This window comes from Trichosurus vulpecula, chromosome 5 (assembly GCF_011100635.1).
Source record: "Trichosurus vulpecula isolate mTriVul1 chromosome 5, mTriVul1.pri, whole genome shotgun sequence".
Lineage (NCBI taxonomy): Eukaryota > Metazoa > Chordata > Mammalia > Diprotodontia > Phalangeridae > Trichosurus > Trichosurus vulpecula.
Genome location: NC_050577.1, coordinates 282,442,018 through 282,455,382, shown reverse-complemented (window position 1 = coordinate 282,455,382; position 13,365 = coordinate 282,442,018). Strand labels below are relative to the sequence as shown.

At 36.3% G+C, this 13,365-nt stretch overlaps 1 protein-coding gene across 3 annotated transcripts in view; it reads left to right on the top strand.

Annotated features, from left to right (window-relative positions):
* IPO8 (importin 8) overlaps positions 1 to 13,365 on the top strand; it is a 190,420-nt gene that overhangs the window by 154,801 nt on the left and 22,254 nt on the right. For 2 of the 3 annotated variants that reach the window (XM_036759719.1, XM_036759720.1), the window contains exon 21: positions 463 to 683. In XM_036759719.1, the coding sequence (XP_036615614.1) occupies positions 463 to 683 (221 nt within the window). Of the gene's footprint in view, positions 1 to 462; positions 684 to 2,586; positions 2,929 to 13,365 lie in introns of those variants that run through there. The other variant, XM_036759721.1, reaches the window with a different exon arrangement.

Sequence of the window (13,365 nt, the reverse complement as noted above, 5' to 3'; positions counted from 1 at the left end):
GCTTTCTTATTTGTCAAAAGAATATTGTGAAATAAACCCTATTTTACAGAGAGGCTAAAGTTATGCAAATGATGTGAGAAATTAAAAAGTGTTATATGTTAGATGATAAAGTTAAAAATGCTTTATTATAGATACTACCTGTATGATAGTATTTATTCTTAAAAAGGCATTATAAAGGTATAATGGATAGAATGCAGGACTTGGAGTTAGAAGGACTTGGATTGAAATCTCACCTCTGCTACTTACTGGCTTTGGGATGATTGGCAAATAACCTAATCTCTCAGCCTTAGTTTCTTCATCTGTAAAATGGCTAACTAATGCGTACTTCACAGTATTATTGTGAGGTTCAAATGAGGTAATATAAAGACTTTACACACATTCAAATGCTATATAAATGTTAATTTCTTTATGGGGATTTATAATAAATTCTCTGTTATTTTTTATTTTCTACTTTATATTTAGTGCATTCCTCTGTTTGTAGAAGTTGTGCTGGAAAGATTAACCAGAGGGGTTAAAACAAGTGAGCTCCGTACCATGTGTCTCCAGGTTGCTATTGCTGCCTTGTACTACAATCCTGATCTGCTTTTGCATACTTTAGAACGCCTTCATTTTCCACATAATCCTGGACCTATAACTGCACAGTTTATAAATCAGTGGATGAATGATACTGATTGTTTTCTTGGGTAAGTATTTTTCTAATTTTTATATTTTTTGCATCTTATTGCATATTGTTGACTATTCAGCATAACAGCCAAGTAAATAATGTGCATTTCTATTAATGCACCATTAATATCTTATATTTTTAGAGGGTATAGTATTTATTGTACTTTAATATAGTCTAATGGAGAGAACACAAGCTAGCACAAAATTCATCTCTTTGCTTAGGATATAAAATTTATTAAACTTACAAATTTGATATTATGGAAATCCTTCACAAGCATTTAAATCCCTTCTTAGTTTATTAAGTTTATAAATATAGGCATTCCATGTTGACTGGTGCCTAATGAAGGTACCAACCAGGCTTGCAGTTGTATGAAATACAGATCTGAGAAGTTAATTACTTGGGGCTGTTGTTTCTCTATTCCTGTATCCATGCCTGACCAGCCTTAGAAATATGAGAAAAGAGGGTTTCTGATAGAGTCTCAGGTGCTGAATCATTGTTGTATGACTGCAAGACATGGAATACAATAGTTTCTGAAGAATTGAAATTGAATATCACAGTGATACCATGGAGAGGTATGTAATGATTGTGAACATGTTAAAACATAATCAAATGAGAAACTTAAAAGAACAGGAAGTATCAAGGAATTGTATGGTAGAAAAAGAAGATAGAAAAAGAAGATAAGCTAATCATATGGCAAGGGTGAGTGTAACTGGTTGATAGACCAATTGCTCCATTGGAATCTTCATAATGTCAATGAAAGTCAGGAATCCTTCTGTGACCACAGAGGTGGACTTCTGTGGTGAACTTATGGGAGGAATTGACAAATAAATGGCATATGAGAAACTGTCATGGGTAGGTTATGATATGTATTATTGGCAGGGATATCCAAATTGATGAGAATCCAGACCAGCTTTGAGAATGTAATTATTGAAGCTTTAGGATCTCATTCTTAGTGCTTTGTTAAGAAGAGAGAGTTTTGCTAGATGATTCTGTCAAAATTGTTATTACAGTTAGGGGTAATGAAATTCCATAGGGAACTGTGACAGGTAAAATCTGAAATAACTGAGGAAACAAAGGTTTGAGCTTCTAAGCATATCAATTTATTTAACAATACATGCCAATTGCATATCAAATGGGGACTAGGCTTGGTCCTCAGCTTGGTTTTGGACCTGAAACAGATTTTTATGCATGAAGGGGAAATATTAACAAGACATAAGCCAGGATATAAGATTAGGTAATCTGACTTCTAATTGGAAGAAAGATTAGGGGTTTTCCGAATTGGGAGGGGAAGAATGAACAGGTAGAATTCCCTTAAATAGGAAAAGAAGTGTCCTGCTTCCTGCCAAGTATCTGTATTCAGTCAAAGGAACTAGTAAACAGTAACTGATTGACTAGTACAAGGCCAATCTTCAGATAAGACACATAAGTTGCTTTAGATGTATAATTGTGAGAAAACTCCTTGCATCAATCTTCAGAACTGATTGGGTTTCTGGTCAATATAACTTAAGTCCTTTGTCAAGGGTCTCTAAGCAACAAGCAGAAATGGTCCAGCATCCCAGCCATTTAGGGCTGGTTTCAAACAATGCATTGCAGTTTTCTCACAATTCTCACAATTGAAGAAAAAATTTTCTCATAGGACAAAATTGGACTATACTCACAATTCAATAGAAAAGGAACTGAGCTAAATTTAGAGTTGAGTTACAAGATGGATTCTGTGTGGTTCACTCAATTTCCTCAATTCCCAGAGACCATTCTGATTTGCATTAACAATTCTCAGAATGCTTTTTAATTTCTTCATCTGTGCATTCATTCAACAGATATTTATTAAGTACCTCTTATGTACAGAGCCTTTAAATTCCTTCATTTTGTTGTCTTTTTGGTTGTAATCATAACTAAGGGTTGTTCTTGTTTTGTTTTTAAAGAATTACAAATGGAACTTTCCAGTCAAAATAAAGAATACTACATCAAAACAAACCCCCGAATTTTTTCCAAAAGTGTCAGAAGTTTCAAAAAAAATTATGTAGCAACTAAAACAATCAAAGTAACAGAAAAAAACGGCTGGAATAGTAAAGTGTTCTCAAGGCATTCTTAAAGAAATTAATTAAGAATTAATATTGGTAAGAAATTTACAAGAGCAAAAAAGAGTTTGGAGAAAAGGAATAAGAGGAAGACCTGAAGCCAAAATTAAAATATACTAAAAAAAATTGATAGAAACGATGGACATGTCTGTTGTGGAACACATGAAAAAAGACTGAAAAAAATCAGTCCCACTGTATCACACTAATAAACTTTGAGTTGTATATGCTTATGACTTTTCATCAACTTGATTAATATCTTTTGATATAATTGTCATACTCACATGAATATAGAGTGGAGCCATGACTGATTTACATGAGATAGATAAACTGCTTATTAAATAGTATTAAGTGGTGGTAAGTACCATGTATACAAAATATAGGCAAGAAAGAAAGCCTCTGCCTTCACAGAGGTTACTTTATAATGGGCTATGATGTCACATTAAAGAGAGCTGGAAAGGGGGTGGTTGGATGGTACTTGTGAAACTATGTGATTTGGAGCTGGTGGTGAAGAAGTATAATGCAGGCCAGGTTCTGGCCAAGAAGTCATCTGTAATAGCCCAGGAAATTCTGAGGGTAGAGTTCAAGGTTCCTGTGAAGATGAAGGTTTGAGTGGAGGTGGCATTGTTAAAAACTATTAGTTTTTCTACATGGTTGTAAATTTGAGGGCAAATACCTCAGTGCTCCACCCTTTCCTGTTCCTCTCCTTCAGCAAGCTCCTCCTACCACATGTGACTTAGTAAGGCTTCCTGTGATGTAAGCAGGTCACATGGGCCTATTAATGGGTGGGAAAGATCTTCAAATTTATATTACCATAGTGTTTGGCCCCAGGATCTTGCTTATCCATTACATAGGTCAGTAGGAGTTTTGGGATAACTGGTGTCAATAGAAGTTTACAACAGTATAACAGGGATAACACAAAATATGCATATAAAACAATATTATCATTCCCCCCTTGAACGAATGGGGCTCATATTCTTGGGGTAAGGGGCGATGGTCTCATTCTCCATAGCTTCTTCCTGCTGAAATTGAACATAGAGCTGTCCCTGCCCCAAGAGGTCAAGAGTCCCAATCGAGAGGTCAGTTCTTTACCTGGCATCTGGAGCTTGGTTGATGCCAAGTCCAGGGGTGACATCAGGGGACGACATCTAGCTTAAGCAATCAGGCGTCTGCAGGTGGATGGTACTAAGCCTGCAGGAAGCAAATCTAGCAAACAAATTTAACAGACAAAAAGCCAGAAAGAAACAAGAAGACAATAACCAGAAGCAGGGTGCTTCTGGAGTCCATGAACCCATTATGATAGCCTCGTTCACAGCAGAATACATGAATCAAAGGTACAATTTGGTAATCATCTTCACCTGAATAAACAGCAGTTACAGTGTTATTGTTCCCATGTCTTATAATTTCTGTAACCCTTGCAACATTGTCTGGCTTCTGCTTTACCCATATTTAAGCTCCCAATTTTATTCTATCAGCAGAACAAAACCCTTCAATTCCTCTGATAGTTATTTCAGAAGGAGGGTCAGTTTTCATAAGGGGTATTGTTTCACAAGAAATAATAATCACTTGAACTATTCTATCATTTTTTAAAAACTGTATAGATTCTTCACCTAAATTTTGGAATGTTACAATAATTTCTCCTTGATAATTAGAATCTATCACTCCAGCCAGTACATGTATTCCCTGAGCTGCTAATTCTGATTTACGTAATACCTGTCCAAAATGATTCTTAGGAATTCTTATGAACATTCCAGTAGAGATTTTTCTTATTTCTTTTCTGTCTAACCAAAAGTCCTGAAAACAGTTGTAGTAACAATTCAGCTAGCAGCTACTGTGGCTGTGTAAAACCAACAACAACCAGCACACAGAAGGCCGCTAACACAGGTTCTTTTTATCTGTTTTACTAAGGAAAGTAATGTTAAGGGGTTAACTTTAATTACTTTAATCCAGCATACAAATGTAACTCACTTAGTTCAGGAGGAAAAGCCAGGACCCTGAACTTCAGAGCAAGTACAAACAGATTACAAACATATACAATATAAACAGACCAAATCATAACTCATAGTTACCAGTAAAGCATCAACATCTGGGTTCACAAGCCTGGGGGCTCTTAACATCAGCTGCCTAGAGTCTCCACATCAACACTCCTCCATGAGTGAGAGCCCCAGACTGAATGCTAACCTTTGGGTTTTTATTCCCTGTTCAGGGCTCGAGGATTTACACCTAGTTAGCCTGGAGCTTAGCACCTAGTTAGCAAAAGGGTATGGGCCTGGAGCGTTGCACTTAGTAAGGCTCAATCAAAGACACTCAATTAATTTAGCATTCTAAAACAGTAAAAAAAAAGTCCCACCTTAATTAGCAGTACGACAGTGTAAATCATATCCTTCCAAACCATGTGTTCCTGGATTGGGTAGTAGGACATCTTCCCTCACAGTTCAGTGTTCAGTATTTGGGATCTAATATCTTTGCTGTTTTTTAATTTGAAGATTTGAGGTCTTCATTCTGTCTAAAGGTGTACTTCCTCCCAATGGTCTATTATTCAAATTACGTAAAGTAGTGAATGCTAGGGTCTTGACCAGCAAGTTGCCCTATCTCAGTACGCAATGATGAGGCAGGAGCAATGATGGTTATAACTCCGATTATTATTATCCATATTTATAGGTTTTGCACTACATAAGCAGAAGGAGGTGTTCAAGGGAATGAAAGCATGGGAAAAGAGATGTGCTTCAGTAATGTATTGTTGCACTTAGATTAGTAGCGATATCTGGTGGGAAGAATCTGGATTATTGTAAACTATGCTGCCTACAAGCGTATGGGAAAACTAGGGCTGTGGTAAGGTGGTTTCCATAGGAGTATGGGAACAGGAGGGGAGTGCTATTCTACAGTGACAGGGAAGGCTGGGAACAGGAGGGGAGTGCTGTTCTACAGTATCCAAGGAGGCCTGGGAAGGCTCGGGCAGGATACAAACTGATTATCAGAACTGTATGAGCTATGTGAGGCACGGGGCAGGATGCCCTTGTAAAGTATCAAAGAAGTTCCCATTAATTAAAGCATGTTTGTGTTAGGCACTGGTTCAAGAGCATTAGGTAGTGGCCAGCTGTGTTCCTCCTACTGGTTTTGTGAGTCTTTGGTGGATGGACTCTGCCTGCATGAGAAAGGATGGCTATCAGAGCAAGAGGGGGGGCTGTTAGGGACGGAAGTCTTTCCTCCGGGCACCTACTGTTCCAACTCCTACTAAGCCTGTCTGGTTTTACCCAGGAAACAGGCCAAGCGCTAGGGTCCGAGCAGCCCCGGGGTCAGCACTAACTCCCTACAAGTGAACAAATTATCCTTCCAATGTTGATATGAATTATTAGAACTTAACTTCCTTAGCTATTCTTTCAATAATCCATTCATTCTTTCTGTTAACCCAGATGCTTGTTGGATAATATGGAATATGGTCTATCCACTCTATATTGTTCAGTATACAGTATCTCTTCATTACCTTTGAAATGTGACCCATTGTCACTTTGACTCTGCATTGGGGTTCCATAATATAGACTTATGATATCTAGAGTTTTATAGGTGTTTTTCTGGGTTGCATTCTTATAAGGGCAAGCTACTAGTACACCTGAATAGGTGTCAACACAAGTACATATAAATTTGCATCCTTTATCTTGGGGTAGTGGTCCAATATAATCTATCTGCCAAATCTGGGCTGGAACTTTTCCCTTTGCTATTTCCCCAGTTACTACCCTAGGAACAGTTCTTTCTTTTGCCAATTGACATATGTGATATTCCTCTATTACCTTAACAATGAATGAGAGATATTAATACTTTGATCTTGTGCCCACCAGTATGTGATCTGGAACCCTAAATGGCCAGCCATTTGGTGAATCCATTTTGCTAGTACCAGATCATTAGTTGGTGTCAGAGCAGCAACAGTATGTTGAATAGCAATCTTTGCTAGTCAAACAGCATGTGCATTGTACTCACATTCTGGGATAGTGAGGGCCACTTGAGCATCTACATGAAAAACTGACAAAGTAGTAACCAAAGACATGTCCCGTATATCTTCACATAATTCTTTGCCCCAAACTTGTATACCATGAATTTCCCAGTTTTGATTTTTCCACATGTGCATCCTTGTAGCTAACCCATTAGGTACTGCCCATGAATCAGTGAATATATGACACTGTCTTCCTTTTTGTGTTTTAACAGATTGATGTACTACCGTAAGTTCAGCATATTGACTACTTCCACCTGTCCCAGTACTTTCCAAAGTCCACTTAGTACATGGGTTATAGGCTATTGCTTTCCATTGTCTTTTATGGCCCAAATATTTTGCTGTCTCATCAGTAAACCATACATGTTTTTTCTGTTCTTCAGTTAATCCATCATATCCCTCATTCCATTTTACCAAGGATTGTACCAACTGTTGCCTTGGTTTAGGGGGTTTATCATTTCCCTCAGTGTCTACATTGGCTGTAGATTCATGTAGAGCAGAAACTCCACTTTTGCCTGTTTTCATTCTATTGTGAATATACCATTTCCATTTAATTATGCTAGTCTCTTGCACATGTCCAATACTGTACAAATCTCTCCACCTTTACTAAATGGTGTCTCCAAGAATCCCTGAGGTATAGTGTCTGAAAATACCTAGTTCATCTATATAGACAAATTCTCTTGATATGGTTCATTACTTTAATAAAAAATACAACTTAATATATATCACAGGTTATAAGAAACTATATACAATGACATTCTCTCTGCATGGTAACAAACAGTGATGTATACTTGAATTCAAAAATGGATTATCTATAATCCTTTAATATGCAATTTGTTTAAAGGTTTAAGCAAATCATAAAATAAAGTATCTTTTCAAATAAATCAATAACATTAAGAATTAAAAGAAATAAAAATTTAATTAAAGGGTAAGAGTTGCTCTTTGTTTATTGTCTTAAATAAACAATATTTATTACTGCATCAGAATTGCAGTAATTGTAGACACTGGGCAGAACTGTTTTAGGTATAAAGTTTCAACAATTAACTTAAGTGTATCCAATATCTTAAAATTAAATGATCATCCCTCAAATGGCTGAACAAGTTGTGGTATATGAATGTAATGGAATACTCTTGTTCCATAAGAAATAGTGAGCAGGTGTATTTCAGAAAAATCTGGAAAGATGTGCATGAACTGATGCCAAGTGAAGTGATCAAAATCAGAACAACATTGTACATAGTAACAGCAACACTGTGTGATGACCAACTTTGATAGACTTAGGTCCTCTCAGCAATGCAGTGATCTAAGACAATTTCAAAAGACTCACCATGAAAAATGCTGTCCATATCCACAGAAAGAACTAGAGTCTGAATGCAAATTGAAGCATACTATTTTCTCTTTTTTTTCCTTTCTTGTGGTTATTCCCTTTGGTTCTGATTCTTCTTTACAATATGACTAGTGTGGAAATATGTTTAATATAATTGTACATGTATAGCCTCTGTCAGGTTGCATGCCGTCTTGGATGGTGGTGGGGAAGGAAGGAGAAAAGTTAGAACTCAAAATCTTATAAATGTGAATGTTGAAAACTAAAAAGAAATAAAGAAATAAAAGCCCCAGGGTGGGGGTGGGGAGAATCATCTCTGGGGTCAAGAATATTGTTTTTTGGCCTAAACTAGTCTAAACATATTTTTTAAAACAATTTAACCAGACCAGAGTTTCCATATTGGGAATGGATTCAGCCAGGAGTAATTTAGCTTCCAAATGTATAGGCTCTTGCCAAAAACTAGAATTACCATAACCAGACCAGAGTTACCAGAACCTGAGGGGTCCTATAATGATCACTGACTATTTAGGACAGAATTTAGACTTGTGTCAGATGTATAGGGACCCTCTTGACCACTCAAGATTTATGTCAGTCCAGACCAACATTACCTAGGATTTAGATAGGGAGAGTAGACAAGACAATACATTTAGCCAAGACAATACGGTAATTACAAATGACAAACAAGTCTCTTATTTCCCTGTAGGAAATAACAGTGAGAGTACAAGGTTTAGAAGAATCTGAGTCCTATCCCAAGTATTTAATCAGAAAAATGAAGAAACAAGAGGCCTTCCTGTTAAGACACAAACTCTCTCAGCCCAGCCCTTGTTTTCGATCCAATGCCATACTCCTCAGGGCATTGGAGTGATGGCCAGACTGGTCACTCCAGAGTTCAGTAGTTTCTGTCTAATAAATTATTCAGGTGAAGTAGACAGGATGATATTGACAAGTACACGGAACACTAATCTGTCTCTGCAGTTTTCTAGATAAGATTACAACTTACGCAGCCAGTCTATTTTTTCTGCCTATAAATCTCCCTAGGTAAAATCTACCTTTTGCATGCTGGAAGTTACTAGATTGGAAAACTCAGTCTTGATCCAACCTAGTCTGTCATATTTGGGGTCACCAATAATTGAGATAAAATTATCTGAGCATTCATTGATTAGGTCCTGTTGTCAGTCACTGAATCAGTGATGCAGAAGTAGTTGGTGCAGTTTTGTTATGCTCAGAGAAGTCTTCACTGTACATAAAGTCATTGAGCATAGAGCAACAGTTTCATTAGAAATTCAGAATGAATGAAAGGGTACGGTGAAATTTTACTGAAAGCAGAATGGAAAGGGAAAGGATTACACATTAGGAAACAAACAACAGAAGGGGAAAATAAGGCTCTATCTGTATCAGGAAGGTCAAGGTCAAAACTGAAGCTGTAGTTTATATCCTAAGCTTGATTTTGGCAAACTTCAGCAGGTTGTGTGACTTTCTAGGTTTTGGCAACAATGTTTAGAAGTTCAAGATACAGACTGGAAAGCGTTTTTCTTAGCAAAGAAGCTTGAGCCAGAAATTCTCATATCATAAGAGTTCTTAAATCTTTCCTACATGTTTTTCTTCACAATATTATTATTTAAATTGTTCTTTCGATTCTTTTCACATCCCTCTTCATTAGTTCATGCAAGTCTTACCAGGTTCCTATTGAAACCGTCCCTTTCATCATTTCTAACTGTGGCAATATTTCATTATATTCATAAGACATAATTTTTTCAGTCATACCACTATAGATGGACACCCTATTTGTTTCTAGTTCTATGCTACGACAAAAAGAAGTACTGTATTAGTATTTATACTTATACGTATAGGTACCTTTCCTCTTTGATCTCTTTGTGTTATATAATTATTACTGATATTGCAGGGCAAGTTTATGTACAGCTCAGTGATTTGGGGAGACAGAATTCTAAATACTTTCTTCTAAAAATATTTTTAACTTAATTTTAATTTTTATTCTGAACTTCAGTGCCACGTAAAAAGCATTTTCACATACGTCGTAGAATAGGAAACGTACATAAAGCTGCAAATTCATTACGTAAAGCTTGATTTTACTTTTTAATCATTGATATATTCAAAATATAACCTTCAAAGCTGCGTTGTTTCTTTGTAATTCCTTCTATCATTCCTTCTTTTCTTTTTTTGGGGGGGGGGTTGGGGGAAATAGAATTATATACCTGGCCCTCTCTTACCTGTTCACCTTTACCTACCTCCTCACTTCAGTGATAAAAAAAAGGAAAAACAAAACCCTTGTAACAGGTGCATAGGCAAGCAAAATAAATTCCAATATTAGCCATATTATATGAAGATTAGTTTAAGGAACTGAGAATGTTTGTCTGAAGAAGAGAATATTTAAGAAGGACATGATGGCTTTCTAGATTTAGTTTAAAAAGCTGTCATGTGGAAGAAGGATTAGACTTATTCTGCTTTGCCTAAGGGGTGGAACCAAGAATTTGTGGGTAGAAGTTGAAAAGAGGCAGATTTAAACACATTATAAGAAAACATTTGCAAAGGTAAGCAAAAATGAAATGATATTGGTTACAAACCATCTACACCTTCTGATCATGTGACTCTACTCCATGACCTCCAATAAAGCTTCCATAAGGAGTCCATTCAGCATGCTGGAGACTTTTCCTAGGTCTCTTGACCTAAACCAACAGAGCATTCAGGTGGTACGCTGATTTTATTTCACTCTTGCTTCATGATTAGGCCCTAGGGACAGATCAAATAATGTATATATATGCAAAAAGCCCATTGAAAGGAATAAGTGCCAGAAAAAATGTGAGATAGTCTTAGAACATGAAAAAATTAGGGGTCTCCTACTTTTTAAAAAAAAATTTTTCCAGCTAACAGGTGTTTAAAAAATGTTTTAAAAAGTGTTTAAAAAAAAATCTGTTGCTACAATTAACCTTTTTTTCTTCATTAAGCATATATGTTTCTAGAAAATTCCTCAATTCATAACTACATAGTTTGGAAATATAACCTCTTACATTAGTCAGGTCCAGAAATTTATGTTTCTTTCTAGATTTAAATTTATCACCTCTATCAGGAGTTGAGTGAGATGAAGTGAGTGGCTTGTTTCATTTTTGCATTTTAGATTTGTGGCTTATTATTGCATTGATCAGAGATCTAAAGTCTTTCAGATTTTTTTCTTGAATATTAGCATTTTGTGAATTTTTCTACTAGTTCAACTCTTTGACTCTATATCAATTCATAAGGATCTCAATTTCCTCTGAAATTTTGTATTTCATCATTTCTTATAGCACAGGAATATTCTATTAAATTCATATACCACAGTTTGTTCAGCCATTCCTCAGTAGGATATCCCCTTAGTTTCTGACTTTTGTCTATGACAAAGAAAGCTGCTATAAATATTTTTGTACATGTAGATCCTTTTTCTCTCTTTTTTTAAAATTTGTTTTTTTTGGAGGGTGGAAGACAGGGTAGTTGGGGTTAAGTGACTTGCCCAAGGTCACACAGCTAGTAAATATGTCAAGTGTCTGGGGTTAGATTTGAACTCAGGTCCTTCTGACTCCAGAGCCAGTGCTCTACTCACTGTGTCACCTAGCTGCCCCTCCTTTTTCTCTTATTAAAAATTTCTTGCAAGGATAGGCCTAGTAGCAGTAGAGCTGGGTCAAAAAGTATTCAGTTTGGTAACTTTCTGGGCATAGTTCCATAGTTTCCAGTTCCCAGCAAACTGTTGTAGCTATTTTTCCATAGCCCCTCTAATATTTATCATTTTGTAAAATTTTTTTTAATTTGCACTTCTCTAGTTATTAATGATTTAGAGCATTTTTATATGATCGTTCATGGTTTGGATTTCTTTTGAAAACTGCCTGTTCATATTCTTTAACAATTTTTCTATTGATGAATTGCTAACCTCTTGCTTATTTATCTTGGAAATGAGAGGGTTTCTTTATCAGAGAAACTTGCTGCAGAGATTCTTCTCTGCCCCTGCCCTCCCCTACTTCCCCCGGTTACCTGTTTCTCTTCTAATTTTACCTGCTTTGATTTTGTTTGTAGAAAATATTTCAATTTTTTATAATTAAGATTGTTCATTTTATCTTATGTGATTCTCTCTGTCACTTGTTTAATCATGAACTCTTCCCCTATCCATAGTTGTGAAAGGTAATTTCTTCCTTTTTCCTCTGATTTTTATGATTATGACTTTATATGTGGGTCATGTATCCATTTGGTGTTTATTTTGGTATATGATATGAATTTATTCTAAACCTAATTTCTACCAAACTGCTATCCAGTTTCCCAGCAGTTTTCATCAAATAGTGACTTCTTCTCCCACAAGTTAGGGTCTTTGGGTTTATCAAGCATTACGCTACTTAATTTGTTTACTTCTATATATTGTGTAGTTGAACTGTTTATTGTCTTTTCAGTCAGTACCAAATTTCTCTGTTTCTGTTTTTCTTTGTATCTCTCTTGTGACTAGGTTTCCCAGTTTTGCTTAGGTTGGAGGTTCAGTGGCCAGTCACAAGACTGATCCCAATACTTGCTGGCATGGAAGCTTTAACTTGTGTTATTTAGGCCTGAATAGATTCATCTGTCCTTTGGCATCCTGGTGACCCTTTACTACTGCAATCTCATTACATTTGTGCCAGACATTTTTTTTTTGGAGGGGGTAAGGCAGGGCAATTTGGGGTTAAGTGACTTGCCCAAGGTCACACAGCTAGTAAGTGTGTCAAGTGTCTGAGGCCGAATTTGAACACAGGTCCTCCTGACTCCAGGGCTGGTGCTCTACTCACTATGCCACCTGGCTGCTCCTTGTGCCAGATTTATTGCAGACATTACATTGACATATTTTTTTTTATTGGCCCACAGCTCAGAACTCTGAAATTCAAATGATCTACCACTTTCACCTTCTCTAATCAATGATTATAGGAATAGGTCACTACCACGTCTAGTTACCAAATCATATTAATGTCGCAGCTTTGTAGTATGAAATCTGCTCTTGACAGGCCCCTACACTTCTTCCTCTTTTTTTCTATATTACCCTTGAAATTCTTGATCTTTTGTTCTTTATAGGAACTTTATTTTTTTTTCCTAAGTTAATAAGATACTCTTTTGGAGGTTTGGACCAACACTGAATAAGTAAATTAATTTAGGTAGTGTTGTAATTTTTATCATATTAGCTTCATCTACTCCTGAGCAATTAATGTGTTAGGTCTGTCTTTATTTCTGCAAAAAGTGTTTTATAGTTTGATTCATACATTCCTTGCATGATTCTTGGAGGTTAAACTCTCAAATATTTTCTAGCATATGTATTCTGAAA